This window comes from Notothenia rossii, assembly GCF_949606895.1.
Source record: "Notothenia rossii genome assembly, chromosome: 7".
Lineage (NCBI taxonomy): Eukaryota > Metazoa > Chordata > Actinopteri > Perciformes > Nototheniidae > Notothenia > Notothenia rossii.
This window is the reverse complement of record NC_136905.1, coordinates 60,001-82,606: the sequence shown is the minus strand read 5'-3', so window position 1 is coordinate 82,606 and position 22,606 is coordinate 60,001. Positions and strand designations below refer to the sequence as shown.

The following is a 22,606-nucleotide window of genomic DNA, read 5'->3' as shown; positions in this document are numbered from 1 at the left end:
ACACCATGTACCTCTGAACTGTAGAGAGTAGAAGTACACCATGTACCTCTGAACTGTAGAGAGTAGAAGTACACCATGTACCTCTGAACTGTAGAGGAGTAGAAGTACACCATGTACCTCTGACTTATGTTTACTGCCAACCTAAAATAGTAATCAATAATGTATTGAAATGTTATTTGGCTGATTGTTTTATATTGGCTCAGCCAGGTTATATGGGATGCCCAGTCTACGTACAGATGGGTCACTCATTTTTAAATATTAAACTTAGTTTTCTTTTCTTTAAATTTTCATCCTCGTGTAGAAGGCTATTATGAAATTGGTTGTTTATACTTTATAGCATAAAGAACATCTGATTTAATGTGAGGTAGGGAAATAATCATTTGAGTATGAGTATGTGTATATAAATATGTAATTCACAACAGCTGTAGGATGCTTGAAAATGCACCTTGAAAGGTGCTTGAATTTGACTTTGGGAAAGGTGTAAGAACCCTGAATATGTGTGTCATTTTGAATCCAGCCAAAGTCCTGGGGGCTTGGTGTCCAGAGTTGTGAATCCATATCTTCCTTCTGTTGGTGATTCAAATTTTTCTGAAGGGGCATTTTATTGCTAAACATTTAACAACTAGTTGACGGTACTCTGCGTTAACATTTCCCAAATGTGTAATAGTGACAAATATCGATACAGACTATTTAAATTAAGTTTTTTTAAAGCAATGGTCATCATACTTTTAAGGACTTTCCAGTGAATCATAGTGTCCTTTTTCCCTGTTTTTGGTTCCACCCCAGATGCACCAAGGATCGAGCTGATTACTGCCAATTTGGGGGATTGTTGTCCGGTGATTGACTGTCATTCATTGAACTTTACTGGTGTGGTATGTTTGGATTTGACTTAGTAATACACTGTATATATATCATCTGAATCACTCACACACACACACACACACACACATACACACACACACACACACACACACACACACACACACACACACACACACACACACACACACACACACACACACACACACACACACACACACACACACACACACACACACACACACACACACACACACACACACACAGTAGATGAATCATGAAATGTTGTGTTTAGATTGTATTTCTATAGGTTTAACATGACATACTGTCTTTAAACATTACATCTAAACAAACACTGCAAGATAAAGTTTGAAATGATTTAATCTGTTTGAGCTGTTTACAGCACTTGCTTCCAAAATAAAAAATGTTATTTTACAAACTTGAGCAAGTTTTAGCACTTTATTGAAGGTGTTTGACCGTAATAATTTAGGATGAAACTGTAAAATAACAGTATTTACATGCTTAACTCTAAATGATGTCCGTAATAAACAAGGGAAGATACCTGTAAAATAACAGTGTTTCTCTGTAAAGGAAATCAATTATATTTACTGTGAATTTACGTTTTTTCCCCATTCTGCTACACTACTCCCAAACTCTATCATGAAGCTCTGGTCTCTGGTCACTTTCAATACAAGTCACAGTCTGCGGTTCTCTTGCTAAATAAAACCAGTTAATGTGGAGCCTCTATAGACGTGTTTAGTTTTTAGCATTATGAAAAAAGAATTGCGGCGCTGTTGGGTTCAGAATTCCAGAAAAGACAGACAACTTCTAAGTTTAACTATTTATTGTAAAGAGAGCAAAATATATATTTCACTTGGCCAAGGAGTCATCACGTCTTTGGGAATCACAGGCAGCAAAGCTGTAATCTGTAACCACCAAATCCGTCAAGAGCCTGGAACCCCGTGCGACAATACATTTTATTACACAGGGCGTTGCCCATACATTTATGATTGGTCAAGACTAGCTGAAGAGATACCGCGGTTTAGACTTGGTTCTCTTTGGTTGGTGCGCAGACTCAGATAGAGTCTCTTGGCAACACGATCCTCCAATCAGCATTCGGCCGGCCTGTGGAAGTCCCTCCCTACTCTGGCACCATCATACTCATTGGTTTTCTCTAACGTTTCTTCAGATATAGTGGGAAACCATAATGGTGCTTCCTAGCTTTGTGGGGGGGCGCGGCTCCCGTACAAAGTGAAGGCCGGTGCGATGTGCTGTTCTGACTACCTCTTTGTGTTCTCTCAGTCTCTGCACTCCACCTTGCTACTTTCAATATTGCAAGCTAAACACTTTCTCATGTGACTTTTCCCTTCGTTCCTGTCCACCCCATCAAAACTGGGGGGGGGGGGGGGGGGGGGGGGGGGGGGTGATTGGGTCCATTTATTCCTAAGTCACAGCACATACAGTGAGCACAATAAGCAAATAATGTAATAATAGGAATCTTGTAATGTTATATCAAAATAGACTCCACAGCATATATAAGATGAAGTCTACCGCTACAAGCCAAATTAATTGTAATCATATGATATTAAAATCTTTAAAAAAAATCTCATTGGTGCTAACAACGTGTACAACAGACATTTTATTTAAGGGCAAGTTCTTAAAACAACAAGTCATTAACTAACTAATAAGTAATAAGTAACTTAAAGTCCAAATGCAGTGATAAAGTCAAATGTATTTGATGTTCCTAACAATGAAGTCAAATCATCAAGGTAAAGTAAAAAGCAAAGGCAATCAGGCGTGTAAATGTAAACAGCTTTTGTTGTTTGTTCTATATTTCTGTAACACTTTCTTTAATTTCGGTGTAGGTGAGACCTTTGTATACACCACTGGTGTTACACTGAAGCGTGCTGCCATTATTGCAGGTTATTTGCACAGTGCCAGTGTAAGGCAGGTCAATGGTGGCTCGACCGATTGTAATATCAACTTTCACCTTCTTTCCTGCAGGAACATGGATGGTAAAGGTTACCGTCTCCGTTCTCTCCTCAGTGTTTTCCAGATGGTAAGAGCTCTCTGTTCCCATGGTAAAGCTGAATCCAGTTGACAGCTCGATTACCTCTGGGATTCCTCCACTCACTTCCATACTGAAAGTTTCCTCCATGTGGTTGGTCACAGTCCAAGAAGATGTTTTTGTAATCTTCTTGGAGGATTCAATCTGGTTCTCTTGGTCAGCTGTGGTTTTGTTGTCGTAGGTGATGGATTTTATTTCTTCTACATTTACCTGCGGTACAACTTGGCTCATTGTTGGGTAGTTGACGTTCATCAAAACCGTTGACTGGACATCAGAGAGGAACATGAAGCCCATGCAGTCAATGTCAGATCCACATCTTCCAACAACCCCGAAGCAGATTCCAGAGCCAACATCCATGGGGTATTCTGTCTTCAAGCCCCAGCTGGTCATTTTGGCAAAGAACTCTCCGGAACGATTTGTCTTGAATTTGATGGCTCCTAGACGAGTACCTGCTCCATTCCCCCAGAGCGACAGAGAGGTGAAACACTCCCCAGGCTGAAATATATATTCTTGACTAGAACCAGATCGTTTCCCAAAAAGTTCTTGATTTCCATCTGTCAGCAAGACTTGGACCCCCCTCACCTGCGAGCCTCCTACCCACACATTCAGCTGCTTTAACGTGGCTCCATTACTCTCTCCAGTAAAGGTGAAGGGGCTACCTCCGTCGCCACCGATTATACTCAAGGTTGTTGGATAAGCCATCTTGTAGGTTTTAGATACGATCTGAAATGGAAATGTTCAGTTAAATACCACTGCTTTAAATAACGTTTTTTTTTGTATTATTAGATACTATTAAAAAAATCCATTTAATACAATGTTTGTAATAATTTTTCAGTATTTTGCACATCATTTATTTGTTACATAAAAAATTCCAAATAAACTTGCAGCCGACATTGAGGACATACTAGTAGGGGTAGTTTTCTTTCTCGTTTTGCGTGTCTGAAGCTCCATGTAATGCAATGAGGCTATTTGACGGGCCTTATAGGCTCTGCACCTTCCTGCCTCGCATGATTAAAAGTGGCATAGAATATATTTCAGTGGGAATATATGATTTTGTTAGTTATTTTGTTTTGCTGATTAAATGTTGGTTCTAACTTTTTAAGTAATACATTAATGTTCTTATAGGACTGTGCTACTCATAAATCTAGGTATTTGTCATTAAAACTTGTGAAATATCTTCTCATAAATAACTAAATGCATTGCATTGCACTGCGGGTTCACTTTCATGAGTTATTTCTTTCTATACATTTATTTTTGTTTTATCTTATAAAAATCTAATAATGTTATTAAATCAAATTAGTCGTTTTATAAAAATACCGTAACATTTAAATTGCATTTGTAGTAAAATAACACCTTAATACATTCTGGAAAAAGCTTGCCACTTTGGTAAGGTATACCTATACCAAGGTGATATACAAAGGAACACAAATAAATAAAATACCGTGCATAAAGTACCGATTTAAATAGCCCACATTGAGGATCAAATAAATATGTGCTTTTGAATGTACCTTCAGAAAAGGGAAGGCCTATATACCACCCCAGAAGCCTACATTTTGCTTATCTTCTTACGTTTTTATTTGGTGGACATATCAAGGGGTTCCCCCCAAAACTAGAATATTTGACTATTCGATCTAAGGAACCTGATTTCATTGCCAATAATCTCATAGTCCAACCGTTGCAAAATTTGGTTACAAAACATGTATTATTCTCTTCTGGCTGTGCGTGCTAAATGTCTGATTTAGAGTCAGTAGCGGATCAAAATGAATAACAAGGAGTTTAGCATTCTCAATGTAGATACACCATATGAGTCACAGCATAATGAAGAGGAACACCTGAACAGACTTGCTTTTATACATTCTTTTATTGTTGATAATCATTCCACCAGTGTTCATGGAGTGGGGGATATGAATGCTGACATATCAGACAAAAGGTCCTTTGCTAAGCATCTGCTACAGTTCTGTGAAGATAACAATCTTATATTATCAAGCTAAATACTTCTGCCTACAGATAGCTACTCGTATATAGGCGAGGCCTGGCACACAACTTCATGGCTTGACCATTGCATAAGCACGGCTAACGCCCAGGACATTGTAAGATCAATTGAGATTGTGTATGAGGCATCAATGTCAGATCACATTCCTTTTGTAATGTCACTAGATTGTGATAGTCTCCCTGAGATGTCTCAGGAGGTGAAAAATGCCTGTACCACTAAAGTGGACTGGTCCAAGCTCACAACATGAGGAGGCTATTGTACTGTGGGAGAACTGATGTCCTGTTGAGTGATGTATATCCACCCAAAGTGGCGGCTCTGTGTTGATGTGGGTTGTAACGAAAGCTCTCACCGTGAAGACCTCTGTAACATGTACACTGAAATATACACACAAAAATATAAACGCAACACTTTTGTTTTTGCTCCCATTTTTCATGAGATGAACTGAGGGTTTAACCCTAGGGTTTTCGGACCCCCCCAGACCCCCCCAATAAAGCAAAACTGCACGTTTCAGAGTGGCCTTTTATTGTGGCCAGCCTAAGGCACACCTGTGCAATAATCATGCTGTCTAATCAGCATCTTGTGAGGTGGGATGGATTATCTCGGCAAAGGAGAAGTGCTCACTATCACATATTTTTCCAGATTTGTGAACAATATTTGAGAGAAATGGTTATTTTTTGTATATAGAAAATGTTTTAGATCTTTGAGTTCATCTCATGAAAAATGGGAGCAAAAACAAAAGTGTTGCGTTTATACTTTTGTTCAGTGTATGCTTGTATTGTGGGAGCTGTATGGGAGGCCAGTAGACCATGCTATACCTACTCTAGGAAGAGACACAACGTCAAGCCAGGGTGGAATAAACATGTGGCTGATCAATACGCTGAAGCTAAGAATGCTTTTGGGACCTGGGTCCGGGCAGGAAGGCCCAGAGAGGGGCCTGGGTCCGGGCAGGAAGGCCAAGAGAGGGAACTGGGTCCGGGCAGGAAGGCCAAGAGAGGGGCCTGTCCTGGATCTCAAAAAGCTTACGAAGGCTAGATACAAATATGCAGTTCGTTATGTCACAAACATACAGAAACATTGAGAGCGGACTCTATGGCTGAAAAGCTCCTTCATAATGATGTGACGGGCTTCTGGAAGGAGGTGAGAGCTCTGAACAGGGCCAGCACGTCGTTACCATGTACCATAGAGGGAGTCTCTGGAGCCGATAACATAGCTGAGTGGTGGAGGCAACATTACTCTACTATACTTAACTGTGTTAAAAGTGACCCCTATAAAGTTGGTAATGTTGTGAAAAGTGATACAGGGGGAATCACAGCTAAAGAGGTTTATCGAGCAATTGCACAGCTAGCTAATAACAAAGCATGCGGCTCTGACCCGAATCACTGCAGAGCACCTTAAACTGGCAAGCCCGAAGGTTGCAGTTCTTCTTTTTGTTTTACCGGCCTCATGACTCATGGTGTGTTGCCAGAGTCCATGTTGACTGTTACTTTGGTCCCTGTCATTCAGGAAAGCGGGCAAGGTAGGGAGCTTGGATAACTATAGACCAATTGCTCTAGCCAGTGTGTTCCAAAGTCCTGGAGAGAATTTTGTTAGATAGACTATGTTCTCATTTATATTTTAGTGTCTGTAAAACAGGGTGTGTGATTGGTCATGTGATTGTAAACCATCTTATGTATGCTGATGATCTGGCTATTGTTTCTCCTAGCAGTGCTGGTTTTCAACAGTTACTAAATGTTTGTTCTGATTATTGAGTCAAATTTCACGTTAAATACAATGAAGAGCGCTGTAATGATCTGCAGAGCTACAGGAGATAAGACCCTGGGTTTTCCAGCATCCTGTCTGTCAGGACATCTGCTTTCTGTCTGCTGTAACACTAAGTATCTGCTGTCTGTCTGCTGTAACACTAAGTATCTGCTGTCTGTCTGCTGTAACACTAAGTATCTGCTGTAACACTAAGTATCTGCTGTAACACTAAGTATCTGCTGTAACACTAAGTATCTGCTGTAACACTAAGTATCTGCTGTAACACTAAGTATCTGCTGTAACACTAAGTATCTGCTGTAACACTAAGTATCTGCTGTAACACTAAGTATCTGCTGTAACACTAAGTATCTGCTGTAACACTAAGTATCTGCTGTAACACTAAGTATCTGCTGTCTGTCTGCTGTAACACTAAGTATCTGCTGTAACACTAAGTATCTGCTGTCTGTCTGCTGTAACACTAAGTGTCTGCTGTAACACTAAGTATCTGCTGTCTGTCTGCTGTAACACTAAGTATCTGCTGTAACACTAAGTATCTGCTGTAACACTAAGTATCTGCTGTAACACTAAGTATCTGCTGTAACACTAAGTATCTGCTGTAACACTAAGTATCTGCTGTAACACTAAGTATCTGCTGTCTGTCTGCTGTAACACTAAGTATCTGCTGTAACACTAAGTATCTGCTGTAACACTAAGTATCTGCAGTAACACTAAGTATCTGATGTAACACTAAGTATCTGCTGTAACACTAAGTATCTGCAGTAACACTAAGTATCTGATGTAACACTAAGTATCTGCTGTAACACTAAGTATCTGCTGTAACACTAAGTATCTGCTGTAACACTAAGTATCTGCTGTAACACTAAGTATCTGCAGTAACACTAAGTATCTGCTGTAACACTAAGTATCTGCTGTAACACTAAGTATCTGCTGTAACACTAAGTATCTGCTGTCTGTCTGCTGTAACACTAAGTATCTGCTGTAACACTAAGTATCTGCTGTAACACTAAGTATCTGATGTAACACTAAGTATCTGCTGTAACACTAAGTATCTGCTGTAACACTAAGTATCTGCTGTCTGTCTGCTGTAACACTAAGTATCTGCTGTCTGTTTGCTGTAACACTAAGTATCTGCTGTAACACTAAGTATCTGCTGTAACACTAAGTATCTGCTGTAACACTAAGTATCTGCTGTAACACTAAGTATCTGCTGTCTGTCTGCTGTAACACTAAGTATCTGCTGTAACACTAAGTATCTGCTGTAACACTAAGTATCTGCTGTAACACTAAGTATCTGCTGTAACACTAAGTATCTGCTGTAACACTAAGTATCTGCTGTAACACTAAGTATCTGCTGTAACACTAAGTATCTGCTGTCTGTCTGCTGTAACACTAAGTATCTGCTGTAACACTAAGTATCTGCTGTAACACTAAGTATCTGCTGTAACACTAAGTATCTGCTGTAACACTAAGTATCTGCTGTCTGTCTGCTGTAACACTAAGTATCTGCTGTCTGTCTGCTGTAACACTAAGTATCTGCTGTCTGTCTGCTGTAACACTAAGTATCTGCTGTAACACTAAGTATCTGCTGTAACACTAAGTATCTGCTGTCTGTTTGCTGTAACACTAAGTATCTGCTGTCTGTCTGCTGTAACACTAAGTATCTGCTGTCTGTCTGCTGTAACACTAAGTATCTGCTGTAACACTAAGTATCTGCTGTAACACTAAGTATCTGCTGTAACACTAAGTATCTGCTGTAACACTAAGTGTCTGCTGTAACACTAAGTATCTGCTGTAACACTAAGTATCTGCTGTCTGTCTGCTGTAACACTAAGTATCTGCTGTAACACTAAGTATCTGCTGTAACACTAAGTATCTGCTGACTGTCTGCTGCAACACTAAGTATCTGCTGTAACACTAAGTATCTGCTGACTGTCTGCTGTAACACTAAGTATCTGCTGTAACACTAAGTATCTGCTGTAACACTAAGTATATGCTGTAACACTAAGTATCTGCTGTAACACTAAGTATCTGCTGTAACACTAAGTATCTGCTGTCTGTTTGCTGTAACACTAAGTATCTGCTGTAACACTAAGTATCTGCTGTCTGTTTGCTGTAACACTAAGTATCTGCTGAAACACTAAGTATCTGCTGTAACACTAAGTATCTGCTGACTGTCTGCTGTAACACTAAGTATCTGCTGTAACACTAAGTATCTGCTGACTGTCTGCTGTAACACTAAGTATCTGCTGTAACACTAAGTATATGCTGTAACACTAAGTATCTGCTGTAACACTAAGTATCTGCTGTAACACTAAGTATCTGCTGTCTGTCTGCTGTAACACTAAGTATCTGCTGTAACACTAAGTATCTGCTGTAACACTAAGTATCTGCTGTAACACTAAGTATCTGCTGTAACACTAAGTATCTGCTGTAACACTAAGTATCTGCTGTAACACTAAGTATCTGCTGTTTGTCTGCTGTAACACTAAGTATCTGCTGTAACACTAAGTATCTGCTGTAACACTAAGTATCTGCTGTAACACTAAGTATCTGCTGTAACACTAAGTATCTGCTGTCTGTCTGCTGTAACACTAAGTATCTGCTGCAACACTAAGTATCTGCTGTAACACTAAGTATCTGCTGTAACACTAAGTATCTGCTGTCTGTCTGCTGTAACACTAAGTATCTGCTGAAACACTAAGTATCTGCTGTAACACTAAGTATCTGCTGTAACACTAAGTATCTGCTGTCTGTCTGCTGTAACACTAAGTATCTGATGTAACACTAAGTATCTGCTGTAACACTAAGTATCTGCTGTAACACTAAGTATCTGCTGTCTGTCTGCTGTAACACTAAGTATCTGCTGTAACACTAAGTATCTGCTGTAACACTAAGTATCTGCTGTAACACTAAGTATCTGCTGTCTGTCTGCTGTAACACTAAGTATCTGATGTAACACTAAGTATCTGCTGTAACACTAAGTATCTGCTGTCTGTCTGCTGTAACACTAAGTATCTGCTGTCTGTCTGCTGTAACACTAAGTATCTGCTGCAACACTAAGTATCTGCTGTAACACTAAGTATCTGCTGCAACACTAAGTATCTGCTGTAACACTAAGTATCTGATGTAACACTAAGTATCTGCTGTAACACTAAGTATCTGATGTAACACTAAGTATCTGCTGTAACACTAAGTATCTGCTGTCTGTCTGCTGTAACACTAAGTATCTGATGTAACACTAAGTATCTGCTGTAACACTAAGTATCTGCTGTCTGTCTGCTGTAACACTAAGTATCTGCTGTCTGTCTGCTGTAACACTAAGTATCTGCTGCAACACTAAGTATCTGCTGTAACACTAAGTATCTGATGTAACACTAAGTATCTGCTGTAACACTAAGTATCTGATGTAACACTAAGTATCTGCTGTAACACTAAGTATCTGCTGTAACACTAAGTATCTGATGTAACACTAAGTATCTGCTGTAACACTAAGTATCTGCTGTAACACTAAGTATCTGCTGTCTGTCTGCTGTAACACTAAGTATCTGCTGTCTGTTTGCTGTAACACTAAGTATCTGCTGTCTGTCTGCTGTAACACTAAGTATCTGCTGTCTGTTTGCTGTAACACTAAGTATCTGCTGTCTGTCTGCTGTAACACTAAGTATCTGCTGTCTGTCTGCTGTAACACTAAGTATCTGCTGTAACACTAAGTATCTGCTGTAACACTAAGTATCTGCTGTCTGTCTGCTGTAACACTAAGTATCTGCTGTAACACTAAGTATCTGCTGTAACACTAAGTATCTGCTGTCTGTCTGCTGTAACACTAAGTATCTGATGTAACACTAAGTATCTGCTGTAACACTAAGTATCTGCTGTAACACTAAGTATCTGCTGTCTGTCTGCTGTAACACTAAGTATCTGCTGTAACACTAAGTATCTGCTGTAACACTAAGTATCTGCTGTAACACTAAGTATCTGCTGTCTGTCTGCTGTAACACTAAGTATCTGATGTAACACTAAGTATCTGCTGTAACACTAAGTATCTGCTGTCTGTCTGCTGTAACACTAAGTATCTGCTGTCTGTCTGCTGTAACACTAAGTATCTGCTGCAACACTAAGTATCTGCTGTAACACTAAGTATCTGCTGCAACACTAAGTATCTGCTGTAACACTAAGTATCTGATGTAACACTAAGTATCTGCTGTAACACTAAGTATCTGATGTAACACTAAGTATCTGCTGTAACACTAAGTATCTGATGTAACACTAAGTATCTGCTGTAACACTAAGTATCTGCTGTCTGTCTGCTGTAACACTAAGTATCTGCAGTCTGTTTGCTGTAACACTAAGTATCTGCTGTAACACTAAGTATCTGCTGTCTGTCTGCTGTAACACTAAGTATCTGATGTAACACTAAGTATCTGCTGTAACACTAAGTATCTGCTGTCTGTCTGCTGTAACACTAAGTATCTGCTGTCTGTCTGCTGTAACACTAAGTATCTGCTGTAACACTAAGTATCTGCTGTAACACTAAGTATCTGCTGTAACACTAAGTATCTGCTGTAACACTAAGTATCTGCTGTAACACTAAGTATCTGCTGCAACACTAAGTATCTGCTGTAACACTAAGTATCTGATGTAACACTAAGTATCTGCTGTAACACTAAGTATCTGATGTAACACTAAGTATCTGCTGTAACACTAAGTATCTGCTGTAACACTAAGTATCTGATGTAACACTAAGTATCTGCTGTAACACTAAGTATCTGCTGTAACACTAAGTATCTGCTGTCTGTCTGCTGTAACACTAAGTATCTGCTGTAACACTAATTATCTGCTGTAACACTAAGTATCTGCTGTCTGTCTGCTGTAACACTAAGTATCTGCTGTAACACTAAGTATCTGATGTAACACTAAGTATCTGCTGTAACACTAAGTATCTGATGTAACACTAAGTATCTGCTGCAACACTAAGTATCTGCTGTAACACTAAGTATCTGCTGTCTGTCTGCTGTAACACTAAGTATCTGATGTAACACTAAGTATCTGCTGTAACACTAAGTATCTGCTGTCTGTCTGCTGTAACACTAAGTATCTGCTGACTGTCTGCTGTAACACTAAGTATCTGCTGTCTGTCTGCTGTAACACTAAGTATCTGCTGTAACACTAAGTATCTGCTGTCTGTCTGCTGTAACACTAAGTGTCTGCTGTAACACTAAGTATCTGCTGTCTGTCTGCTGTAACACTAAGTATCTGCTGTAACACTAAGTATCTGATGTAACACTAAGTATCTGCTGTAACACTAAGTATCTGCTGTCTGTCTGCTGTAACACTAAGTATCTGCTGCAACACTAAGTATCTGCTGTAACACTAAGTATCTGCTGTAACACTAAGTATCTGATGTAACACTAAGTATCTGCTGTAACACTAAGTATCTGCTGTCTGTCTGATGTAACACTAAGTATCTGCTGCAACACTAAGTATCTGCTGTAACACTAAGTATCTGCTGTAACACTAAGTATCTGCTGTCTGTCTGCTGTAACACTAAGTATCTGCTGTAACACTAAGTATCTGCTGTAACACTAAGTATCTGCTGTCTGTCTGCTGCAACACTAAGTATCTGCTGTAACACTAAGTATCTGCTGTAACACTAAGTATCTGCTGTCTGTTTGCTGTAACACTAAGTATCTGATGTAACTCTAAGTATCTGCTGCAACACTAAGTATCTGCTGTAACACTAAGTATCTGCTGTAACACTAAGTATCTGCTGTCTGTCTGCTGTAACACTAAGTATCTGATGTAACACTAAGTATCTGCTGCAACACTAAGTATCTGCTGTAACACTAAGTATCTGATGTAACACTAAGTATCTGCTGTAACACTAAGTATCTGCTGTCTGTCTGCTGTAACACTAAGTATCTGCTGTCTGTTTGCTGTAACACTAAGTATCTGCTGCAACACTAAGTATCTGCTGTAACACTAAGTATCTGATGTAACACTAAGTATCTGCTGTAACACTAAGTATCTGCTGTCTGTCTGCTGTAACACTAAGTATCTGCTGCAACACTAAGTATCTGCTGCAACACTAAGTATCTGCTGTAACACTAAGTATCTGATGTAACACTAAGTATCTGCTGTCTGTTTGCTGTAACACTAAGTATCTGCTGTAACACTAAGTATCTGCTGTAACACTAAGTATCTGCTGTAACACTAAGTATCTGCTGTAACACTAAGTATCTGCTGTAACACTAAGTATCTGCTGTCTGTTTGCTGTAACACTAAGTATCTGCTGTAACACTAAGTATCTGCTGTAACACTAAGTATCTGCTGCAACACTAAGTATCTGCTGTAACACTAAGTATCTGCTGTAACACTAAGTATCTGCTGTCTGTTTGCTGTAACACTAAGTATCTGCTGTAACACTAAGTATCTGCTGTAACACTAAGTATCTGCTGTAACACTAAGTATCTGCTGTAACACTAAGTATCTGCTGTAACACTAAGTATCTGCTGAAACACTAAGTATCTGCTGTAACACTAAGTATCTGCTGTAACACTAAGTATCTGCTGTAACACTAAGTATCTGCTGTAACACTAAGTATCTGCTGACTGTCTGCTGTAACACTAAGTATCTGCTGTAACACTAAGTATCTGCTGTAACACTAAGTATCTGCTGTAACACTAAGTATCTGCTGTAACACTAAGTATCTGCTGTCTGTCTGCTGTAACACTAAGTATCTGCTGTCTGTTTGCTGTAACACTAAGTATCTGCTGTAACACTAAGTATCTGCTGTCTGTCTGCTGTAACACTAAGTATCTGCTGTCTGTTTGCTGTAACACTAAGTATCTGCTGTAACACTAAGTATCTGCTGTAACACTAAGTATCTGCTGTAACACTAAGTATCTGATGTAACACTAAGTATCTGCTGTAACACTAAGTATCTGATGTAACACTAAGTATCTGCTGTAACACTAAGTATCTGCTGTAACACTAAGTATCTGCTGTAACACTAAGTATCTGCTGTAACACTAAGTATCTGCTGTCTGTCTGCTGTAACACTAAGTATCTGCTGTAACACTAAGTATCTGCTGTCTGTCTGCTGTAACACTAAGTATCTGCTCTCTGTCTGCTGTAACACTAAGTATCTGCTGTAACACTAAGTATCTGCTGTCTGTTTGCTGTAACACTAAGTATCTGCTGTAACACTAAGTATCTGCTGTAACACTAAGTATCTGCTGTAACACTAAGTATCTGCTGTAACACTAAGTATCTGATGTAACACTAAGTATCTGCTGTAACACTAAGTATCTGCTGTAACACTAAGTATCTGCTGTAACACTAAGTATCTGCTGTCTGTCTGCTGTAACACTAAGTATCTGCTGTAACACTAAGTATCTGCTGTCTGTCTGCTGTAACACTAAGTATCTGCTGTAACACTAAGTATCTGCTGTAACACTAAGTGTCTGCTGTAACACTAAGTATCTGCTGTCTGTCTGCTGTAACACTAAGTATCTGCTGTAACACTAAGTATCTGCTGTAACACTAAGTATCTGCTGTCTGTCTGCTGTAACACTAAGTATCTGCTGTCTGTCTGCTGTAACACTAAGTATCTGCTGTAACACTAAGTATCTGCTGTCTGTCTGCTGTAACACTAAGTATCTGCTGTAACACTAAGTATCTGCTGTAACACTAAGTATCTGCTGTCTGTCTGCTGTAACACTAAGTATCTGCTGTAACACTAAGTATCTGATGTAACACTAAGTATCTGCTGTAACACTAAGTATCTGCTGTAACACTAAGTATCTGCTGTCTGTCTGCTGTAACACTAAGTATCTGCTGTCTGTTTGCTGTAACACTAAGTATCTGCTGTAACACTAAGTATCTGCTGTAACACTAAGTATCTGATGTAACACTAAGTATCTGCTGTAACACTAAGTATCTGCTGTAACACTAAGTATCTGCTGTAACACTAAGTATCTGATGTAACACTAAGTATCTGCTGTAACACTAAGTATCTGCTGTAACACTAAGTATCTGCTGTCTGTTTGCTGTAACACTAAGTATCTGCTGTAACACTAAGTATCTGCTGTAACACTAAGTATCTGCTGTAACACTAAGTATCTGCTGTCTGTCTGCTGTAACACTAAGTATCTGCTGTAACACTAAGTATCTGCTGTAACACTAAGTATCTGCTGTAACACTAAGTATCTGCTGTAACACTAAGTATCTGCTGTCTGTCTGCTGTAACACTAAGTATCTGCTGTAACACTAAGTATCTGCTGTAACACTAAGTATCTGCTGTCTGTCTGCTGTAACACTAAGTATCTGCTGTCTGTCTGCTGTAACACTAAGTATCTGCTGTAACACTAAGTATCTGCTGTAACACTAAGTATCTGCTGTAACACTAAGTATCTGCTGTCTGTCTGCTGTAACACTAAGTATCTGCTGTAACACTAAGTATCTGATGTAACACTAAGTATCTGCTGTCTGTCTGCTGTAACACTAAGTATCTGCTGTAACACTAAGTATCTGATGTAACACTAAGTATCTGCTGTCTGTCTGCTGTAACACTAAGTATCTGCTGTCTGTCTGCTGTAACACTAAGTATCTGCTGTAACACTAAGTATCTGCTGTAACACTAAGTATCTGCTGTAACACTAAGTATCTGCTGTCTGTCTGCTGTAACACTAAGTATCTGCTGTAACACTAAGTATCTGCTCTCTGTCTGCTGTAACACTAAGTATCTGCTGTAACACTAAGTATCTGCTGTAACACTAAGTATCTGCTGTAACACTAAGTATCTGCTGTAACACTAAGTATCTGATGTAACACTAAGTATCTGCTGTAACACTAAGTATCTGCTGTAACACTAAGTATCTGCTGTCTGTCTGCTGTAACACTAAGTATCTGCTGTAACACTAAGTATCTGCTGTAACACTAAGTATCTGCTGTCTGTCTGCTGTAACACTAAGTATCTGCTGTAACACTAAGTATCTGCTGTCTGTTTGCTGTAACACTAAGTATCTGCTGTAACACTAAGTATCTGCTGTAACACTAAGTATCTGCTGTAACACTAAGTATCTGCTGTCTGTCTGCTGTAACACTAAGTATCTGCTGTAACACTAAGTATCTGCTGTAACACTAAGTATCTGCTGTAACACTAAGTATCTGCTGTCTGTCTGCTGTAACACTAAGTATCTGCTGTAACACTAAGTATCTGCTGTAACACTAAGTATCTGCTGTCTGTCTGCTGTAACACTAAGTATCTGCTGTCTGTCTGCTGTAACACTAAGTATCTGCTGTAACACTAAGTATCTGCTGTCTGTCTGCTGTAACACTAACGGTACATCTACACTACAGGCATCAAAAAATCTTGAAGCTGGGCGTGTCTGAAGCTTGGCGATTTCTCGCGCCCAAAGCGACCAACAGCCAATCAGGAATCTCCCGCCCGCCCCCGGCATACAAAGCGAAAAAAAAGCCCTCTTCTTCTCCACTATTGCCAAAATGGATGCCGGTTTTGTAGGAAGGGTAGCGTTGGTTTCTGCAATGTCTCGCAGGAGGCCACGTATTGTGCGTCGCTGTTGGGTACATCCGATACTCAGAAAACGTCTGCAACGGGGGGAATACCACGTTCTTGTCCAAGAGCTCCGCCTGGATGGTGTACTGTTTCAGCAGTACTTCAGGATGAGCAAAGACGTGTTCAACGAGTTGCTCGGGAAAGTGGGTCCACTGATTGCAAAGGCAGACACCCGTATGCGTTTGTCAATCCGACCCGCCGAGCGACTCGCCATCTGCCTACGGTACGTTTTGTGTATTTCTACTTCTTTAATATGACTCTGTATATAAAGAGAGAGAATGCATGCAATGGATGAATTATGAATGAAGTCTGTGATTTAGTTCAGATGAATGACATTAATTAAGATAGCTAGGTAAACACAGTATTGTGTGTGTGTGTGTGTGTGTGTGTGTGTGTGTGTGTGTGTGTGTGTGTGTGTGTGTGTGTGTGTGTGTGTGTGTGTGTGTGACATTTTTTTTTTTTAATCATGTATATTACTTTTTTCTCAGGTACCTGGCAACCGGTGACTCGTACAGGACCATAGCATTCAGCTATCGGGTCGGGCATGCAACAGTGGCTGTCATCGTGAAGGAGGTTGCGAGTGCCATCTGGACCGCGCTGGTTGAGGAGACCATGCCAGTACCACAGACGGAGGACTGGAGAGCCATCGCTGCTGGGTTCCAGGAGCGCTGGAACTTTCCGAATTGCGTTGGTGCCATTGATGGGAAGCACGTGGTGATCCAGGCTCCGGCAAATTCTGGGTCCCTCTACTTCAACTACAAGTCCTCCCACTCCTTGGTACTGCTGGCTGTCGTGGATGCCCAGTACCTCTTCACGGTAGTGGATGTCGGAGGTTTTGGAAGGAGCAGCGACGGTGGGAGCCTGCGAAATTCCGCTTTTGGAGAGGGCCTCCGAGATGGCAGTCTGCAGCTACCAGCTGACAGCGTCATCCCAGGAGCAGAGCGGCTGGGCCTTCTTCCCCATGTGTTTGTTGGGGATGAGGCTTTTCCGCTGCTGGACAACCTGCTGCGTCCATTCCCTGGACGTCAGCTCACGCGTGAAAGGAGGCTGTTCAATTACCGCCTCAGCCGGGCCAGGTTGGTTGTTGAATGTGCGTTTGGCGTCCTTGCATCACAGTGGAGAATGTTCCGGCGTGTCATCAACACCAGCCCGGAGGTAACAGAGTTGTGTGTGAAGGCCACCTGTGTGTTGCACAACTTCCTCCGCAGGAAGACAATAGGAAAGCCATCACGCACACCTGTCGTCCCTGTAGTCGCAGAGTCGAGTGATGACGCTCCAACCCTGCGCGATGCACCTAGGATGGGCTCAAACAACGCCACACGCCGATCCATCCAACTGCGGGAGACCTTCTGCTCCTATTTGAATGAGGAGGGTGTAGTGTCATGGCAGCATAAAGTTGTGTAGGGTCACCATGGCTCCTCCAAACCAAAAGCTCTTTTAAGAGCTACCCATTTTCTTTAAAGAGCAAATATTCCAAATGAGCCATTTTAAAATCAAACATTCCTAATAAACATGTTTCTTGAATTGATATTATTATATTATGAGATGACTAACAACCTTTTTCTTTCAGCCCTGTTTTTACTGATAAACCACTCATAATTTCAATAGGTTTTCACAAGAAAAATTACAGAAGAAAGCACATATATATATATATACATATATATACCGACATACATGAAGCTTCTGGTATGTTGCAACTGACAAACCACATGAACAAGTGAAGAAACAGTATAGTCATAACATACTTTAATGTTTTATTTGGTAATGTTGTGAGTGAAGTGTGTGTGATGAGTGTAAAAAAATGTAATGTGGATCAGTATGTGTGAAAAAATTTTTTAATTATAAATTGTCCTGATCCACCTCAAAAATTAGCTGGTGTATCCCGAGGCGGACTCTTGCCCTCTGTCCCCTTGTCATCAGCCTCATGGTGGGCAAGAGGCTCTTAAAGAACTGCAAGTCCTCGTCCTCCTCCACCACTGGTGGGGTTGGCTGGGCAATTGCTGGGTAATTGCTGACAGCAGACAGCAGACTTCGTTCAAACGAGGACATCTCCCTCTCCCTCCCCCGTTTTTTGCCCCGGACCTCAGCATTCTCCTCCTGGCTGGCTGCTGCTGGCTGACTGGTGGGCTGACTGGTGGACTGGCTGGTGGACTGGCTGGTGGACTGGCTGGTGGACTGGCTGGCTGGCTCACTCTCTACCTGGCTCTCTTCCTCTTCCACCAGGGTGGATGGAGGCAGGGTCTGCCGGGGGACATTGCTGGACGTCGCACGGTCTATGATGAATGGGGTTAAAAACCCCATCACTGCCATGAAACGCCAGGGTTTGTACCACCCTGCAGACCCTGCCCCGCTTCTTTTTGCCTCCTTCTCCATATTCTTCTCCTTGCGGAACCTGTCCCTCAGAGTCTTCCATCTCTTTTTGCACACATCCTCTAATAAAATGAAATAAAATAATAAAGTTAATAAATAAGTTAATTTCTTGAATTTACTAAATTATTCCTCCAATAATGAATGCTATTTTTATGCTACATGCTGGCTAAATATACTGTCTATGCTTGATAGCTGTGCATGTATTATACGTTATGTTATATATTTTGCTTATACTTATTATATTATATATATATTATATATATTATTATTTTATTATTATATTAATATATATTATATGTTATGCTACATTACTAGCTGTCCATTCAATGTTAAAAAGAAGTAAACTGGATATAAACTCCCCAAAGAGTTGAAAACCTACCAGTTTCACCAACTGTCTCTGCCACCTCCCGCCATGCCTGGTTCCTCCGGTTTAGGTCCCGGTATGTGAACAGAGTACAGTCATACAGTACTGGGACACTTGCCACGGCAATGATTAATTTATCCTCCATTTTATGACATATGGAAAATAGTCAAGACCTGCGGTATCAGCATACACGCGGTTTGATTGGCTTGCGCTTGTACTGGCGGGAATTGCATAAACGGGATTTGATTGGCTGATGCCAAGCATCAAGCCTCAAAAGTTGAACAATGTTCAACTTTTGATGCCGATAGATGCTCGTGATGCTTGCAAAGCCATGCCATGCTCCCCACAATGCAGTTCGGCGAAGATTCAAAATCTCCTACGTCACCCCATTCAAGTGAATGGGCGAAGCGTTGAAAGCATTTTTTGATGCCTGTAGTGTAGATGTACCGTAAGTATCTGCTGTAACACTAAGTATCTGCTGTAACACTAAGTATCTGCTGTCTGTCTGCTGTAACACTAAGTATCTGCTGTCTGTCTGCTGTAACACTAAGTATCTGCTGTAACACTAAGTATCTGCAGTAACACTAAGTATCTGCTGTAACACTAAGTATCTGCTGTAACACTAAGTATATGCTGTAACACTAAGTATCTGCTGTAACACTAAGTATCTGCTCTCTGTCTGCTGTAACACTAAGTATCTGCTGTAACACTAAGTATCTGCTGTAACACTAAGTATCTGCTGTAACACTAAGTATCTGCTGTCTGTCTGCTGTAACACTAAGTATCTGCTGTCTGTCTGCTGTAACACTAAGTATCTGCTGTTTGTCTGCTGTAACACTAAGTATCTGCTGTAACACTAAGTATCTGCTGTAACACTAAGTATCTGCTGTAACACTAAGTATCTGCTGTAACACTAAGTATCTGCTGTAACACTAAGTATCTGCTCTCTGTCTGCTGTAACACTAAGTATCTGCTGTAACACTAAGTATCTGCTGTAACACTAAGTATCTGCTGTAACACTAAGTATCTGCTGTAACACTAAGTATCTGCTGTCTGTCTGCTGTAACACTAAGTATCTGCTGTAACACTAAGTATCTGCTGTAACACTAAGTATCTGCTGTCTGTCTGCTGTAACACTAAGTATCTGCTGTAACACTAAGTATCTGCAGTCTGTCTGCTGTAACACTAAGTATCTGCTGTAACACTAAGTATCTGCTGTAACACTAAGTATCTGCTGTAACACTAAGTATCTGCTGTTTGTCTGCTGTAACACTAAGTATCTGCTGTAACACTAAGTATCTGCTGTAACACTAAGTATCTGCTGTAACACTAAGTATCTGCTGTAACACTAAGTATCTGCTGTAACACTAAGTATCTGCTGTAACACTAAGTATCTGCTGTAACACTAAGTATCTGCTGTAACACTAAGTATCTGCTGTAACACTAAGTATCTGCTGTAACACTAAGTATCTGCTGTAACACTAAGTATCTGCTGTTTGTCTGCTGTAACACTAAGTATCTGCTGTAACACTAAGTATCTGCTGTAACACTAAGTATCTGCTGTAACACTAAGTATCTGCTGTAACACTAAGTATCTGCTGTAACACTAAGTATCTGCTGTCTGTCTGCTGTAACACTAAGTATCTGCTGTAACACTAAGTATCTGCAGTCTGTCTGCTGTAACACTAAGTATCTGCTGTAACACTAAGTATCTGCTGTAACACTAAGTATCTGCTGTAACACTAAGTATCTGCTGTCTGTCTGCTGTAACACTAAGTATCTGCAGTCTGTCTGCTGTAACACTAAGTATCTGCTGTAACACTAAGTATCTGCTGTAACACTAAGTATCTGCTGTAACACTAAGTATCTGCTGTCTGTCTGCTGTAACACTAAGTATCTGCTGTCTGTCTGCTGTAACACTAAGTATCTGCTGTAACACTAAGTATCTGCTGTCTGTCTGCTGTAACACTAAGTATCTGCTGTAACACTAAGTATCTGCAGTCTGTCTGCTGTAACACTAAGTATCTGCTGTAACACTAAGTATCTGCTGTAACACTAAGTATCTGCTGTAACACTAAGTATCTGCTGTCTGTCTGCTGTAACACTAAGTATCTGCTGTAACACTAAGTATCTGCTGTAACACTAAGTATCTGCTGTCTGTCTGCTGTAACACTAAGTATCTGCTGTAACACTAAGTATCTGCTGTAACACTAAGTATCTGCTGTAACACTAAGTATCTGCTGTAACACTAAGTGTCTGCTGTAACACTAAGTGTCTGCTGTAACACTAAGTATCTGCTGTAACACTAAGTATCTGCTGTAACACTAAGTATCTGCTGTAACACTAAGTATCTGCTGTAACACTAAGTATCTGCTGTAACACTAAGTATCTGCTGTAACACTAAGTATCTGCTGTAACACTAAGTATCTGCTGTAACACTAAGTATCTGCTGTCTGTCTGCTGTAACACTAAGTATCTGCTGTCTGTCTGCTGTAACACTAAGTATCTGCTGTAACACTAAGTATCTGCTGTCTGTCTGCTGTAACACTAAGTATCTGCTGTCTGTTTGCTGTAACACTAAGTATCTGCTGTAACACTAAGTATCTGCAGTCTGTCTGCTGTAACACTAAGTATCTGCTGTAACACTAAGTATCTGCAGTCTGTCTGCTGTAACACTAAGTATCTGCTGTAACACTAAGTATCTGCTGTAACACTAAGTATCTGCTGTAACACTAAGTATCTGCTGTAACACTAAGTATCTGCTCTCTGTCTGCTGTAACACTAAGTATCTGCTGTAACACTAAGTATCTGCTGTAACACTAAGTATCTGATGTAACACTAAGTATCTGCTGTAACACTAAGTATCTGCTGTAACACTAAGTATCTGCTGTAACACTAAGTATCTGCTGTAACACTAAGTATCTGCTGTAACACTAAGTATCTGCTGTAACACTAAGTATCTGCTGTCTGTCTGCTGTAACACTAAGTATCTGCTGTAACACTAAGTATCTGCTGTAACACTAAGTATCTGCTGTAACACTAAGTATCTGCTGTCTGTCTGCTGTAACACTAAGTATCTGCTGTCTGTCTGCTGTAACACTAAGTATCTGCTGTAACACTAAGTATCTGCTGTCTGTTTGCTGTAACACTAAGTATCTGCTGTAACACTAAGTATCTGCTGTAACACTAAGTATCTGCAGTCTGTCTGCTGTAACACTAAGTATCTGCTGTAACACTAAGTATCTGCTGTAACACTAAGTATCTGCTGTAACACTAAGTGTCTGCTGTAACACTAAGTATCTGCTCTCTGTCTGCTGTAACACTAAGTATCTGCTGTAACACTAAGTATCTGCTGTAACACTAAGTATCTGCTGTAACACTAAGTATCTGATGTAACACTAAGTATCTGCTGTAACACTAAGTATCTGCTGTAACACTAAGTATCTGCTGTAACACTAAGTATCTGCTGTAACACTAAGTATCTGGGACACATCATCACAGATGAAATGGCTGATGATGACATGTATAGACAGCGGCGTGTCTTATATTTTCAAGCCAAAATTCTCTTGGTGTTCAGATAAGGTTAAGGTGAACCTCTTCAGAGCTTATTGCACTCCTCTCTATACTGCCCCCTTGTGGCTCAAGTATAAGAAG

At 40.4% G+C, this 22,606-nt stretch overlaps 3 protein-coding genes across 4 annotated transcripts in view; 1 reads left to right on the top strand and 2 right to left on the bottom strand.

Moving 5' to 3' along the window:
- Positions 1–1,645: 1,645 nt before the first annotated feature.
- The window catches only part of LOC307013547 (aerolysin-like protein), a 22,485-nt gene continuing 1,524 nt past the window's right edge, over positions 1,646–22,606 (bottom strand). Inside the window, exons 1-2 of one of the 2 annotated variants that reach the window (XM_079640947.1) lie at positions 5,879–6,796; positions 1,646–5,814 (exon numbers count right to left, since the gene is read on the bottom strand). In XM_079640947.1, the coding sequence (XP_079497073.1) occupies positions 2,648–3,589 (942 nt within the window). In that variant the 5' untranslated portion in view covers positions 3,590–5,814; positions 5,879–6,796 and the 3' untranslated portion in view covers positions 1,646–2,647. Of the gene's footprint in view, positions 5,815–5,878; positions 6,797–22,606 lie in introns of those variants that run through there. The other variant, XM_079640946.1, reaches the window with a different exon arrangement.
- On the top strand, positions 15,990–17,799 carry LOC307013959 (uncharacterized protein). Its single transcript, XM_079641610.1, has 2 exons — positions 15,990–16,441; positions 16,707–17,799. The coding sequence occupies exons 1-2, from the start codon at positions 16,146–16,148 to the stop codon at positions 17,620–17,622; spliced, it is 1,212 nt and encodes a 403-aa protein (XP_079497736.1). The 5' UTR covers positions 15,990–16,145; the 3' UTR covers positions 17,623–17,799.
- LOC307013960 (uncharacterized protein) lies at positions 17,950–19,097 on the bottom strand (the record flags this gene model as incomplete). The annotated part of the gene is made up of 2 exons (XM_079641611.1): positions 17,950–18,650; positions 18,968–19,097. The coding sequence occupies 2 exons, from the start codon at positions 19,095–19,097 to the stop codon at positions 18,058–18,060; spliced, it is 723 nt and encodes a 240-aa protein (XP_079497737.1). The 3' UTR covers positions 17,950–18,057.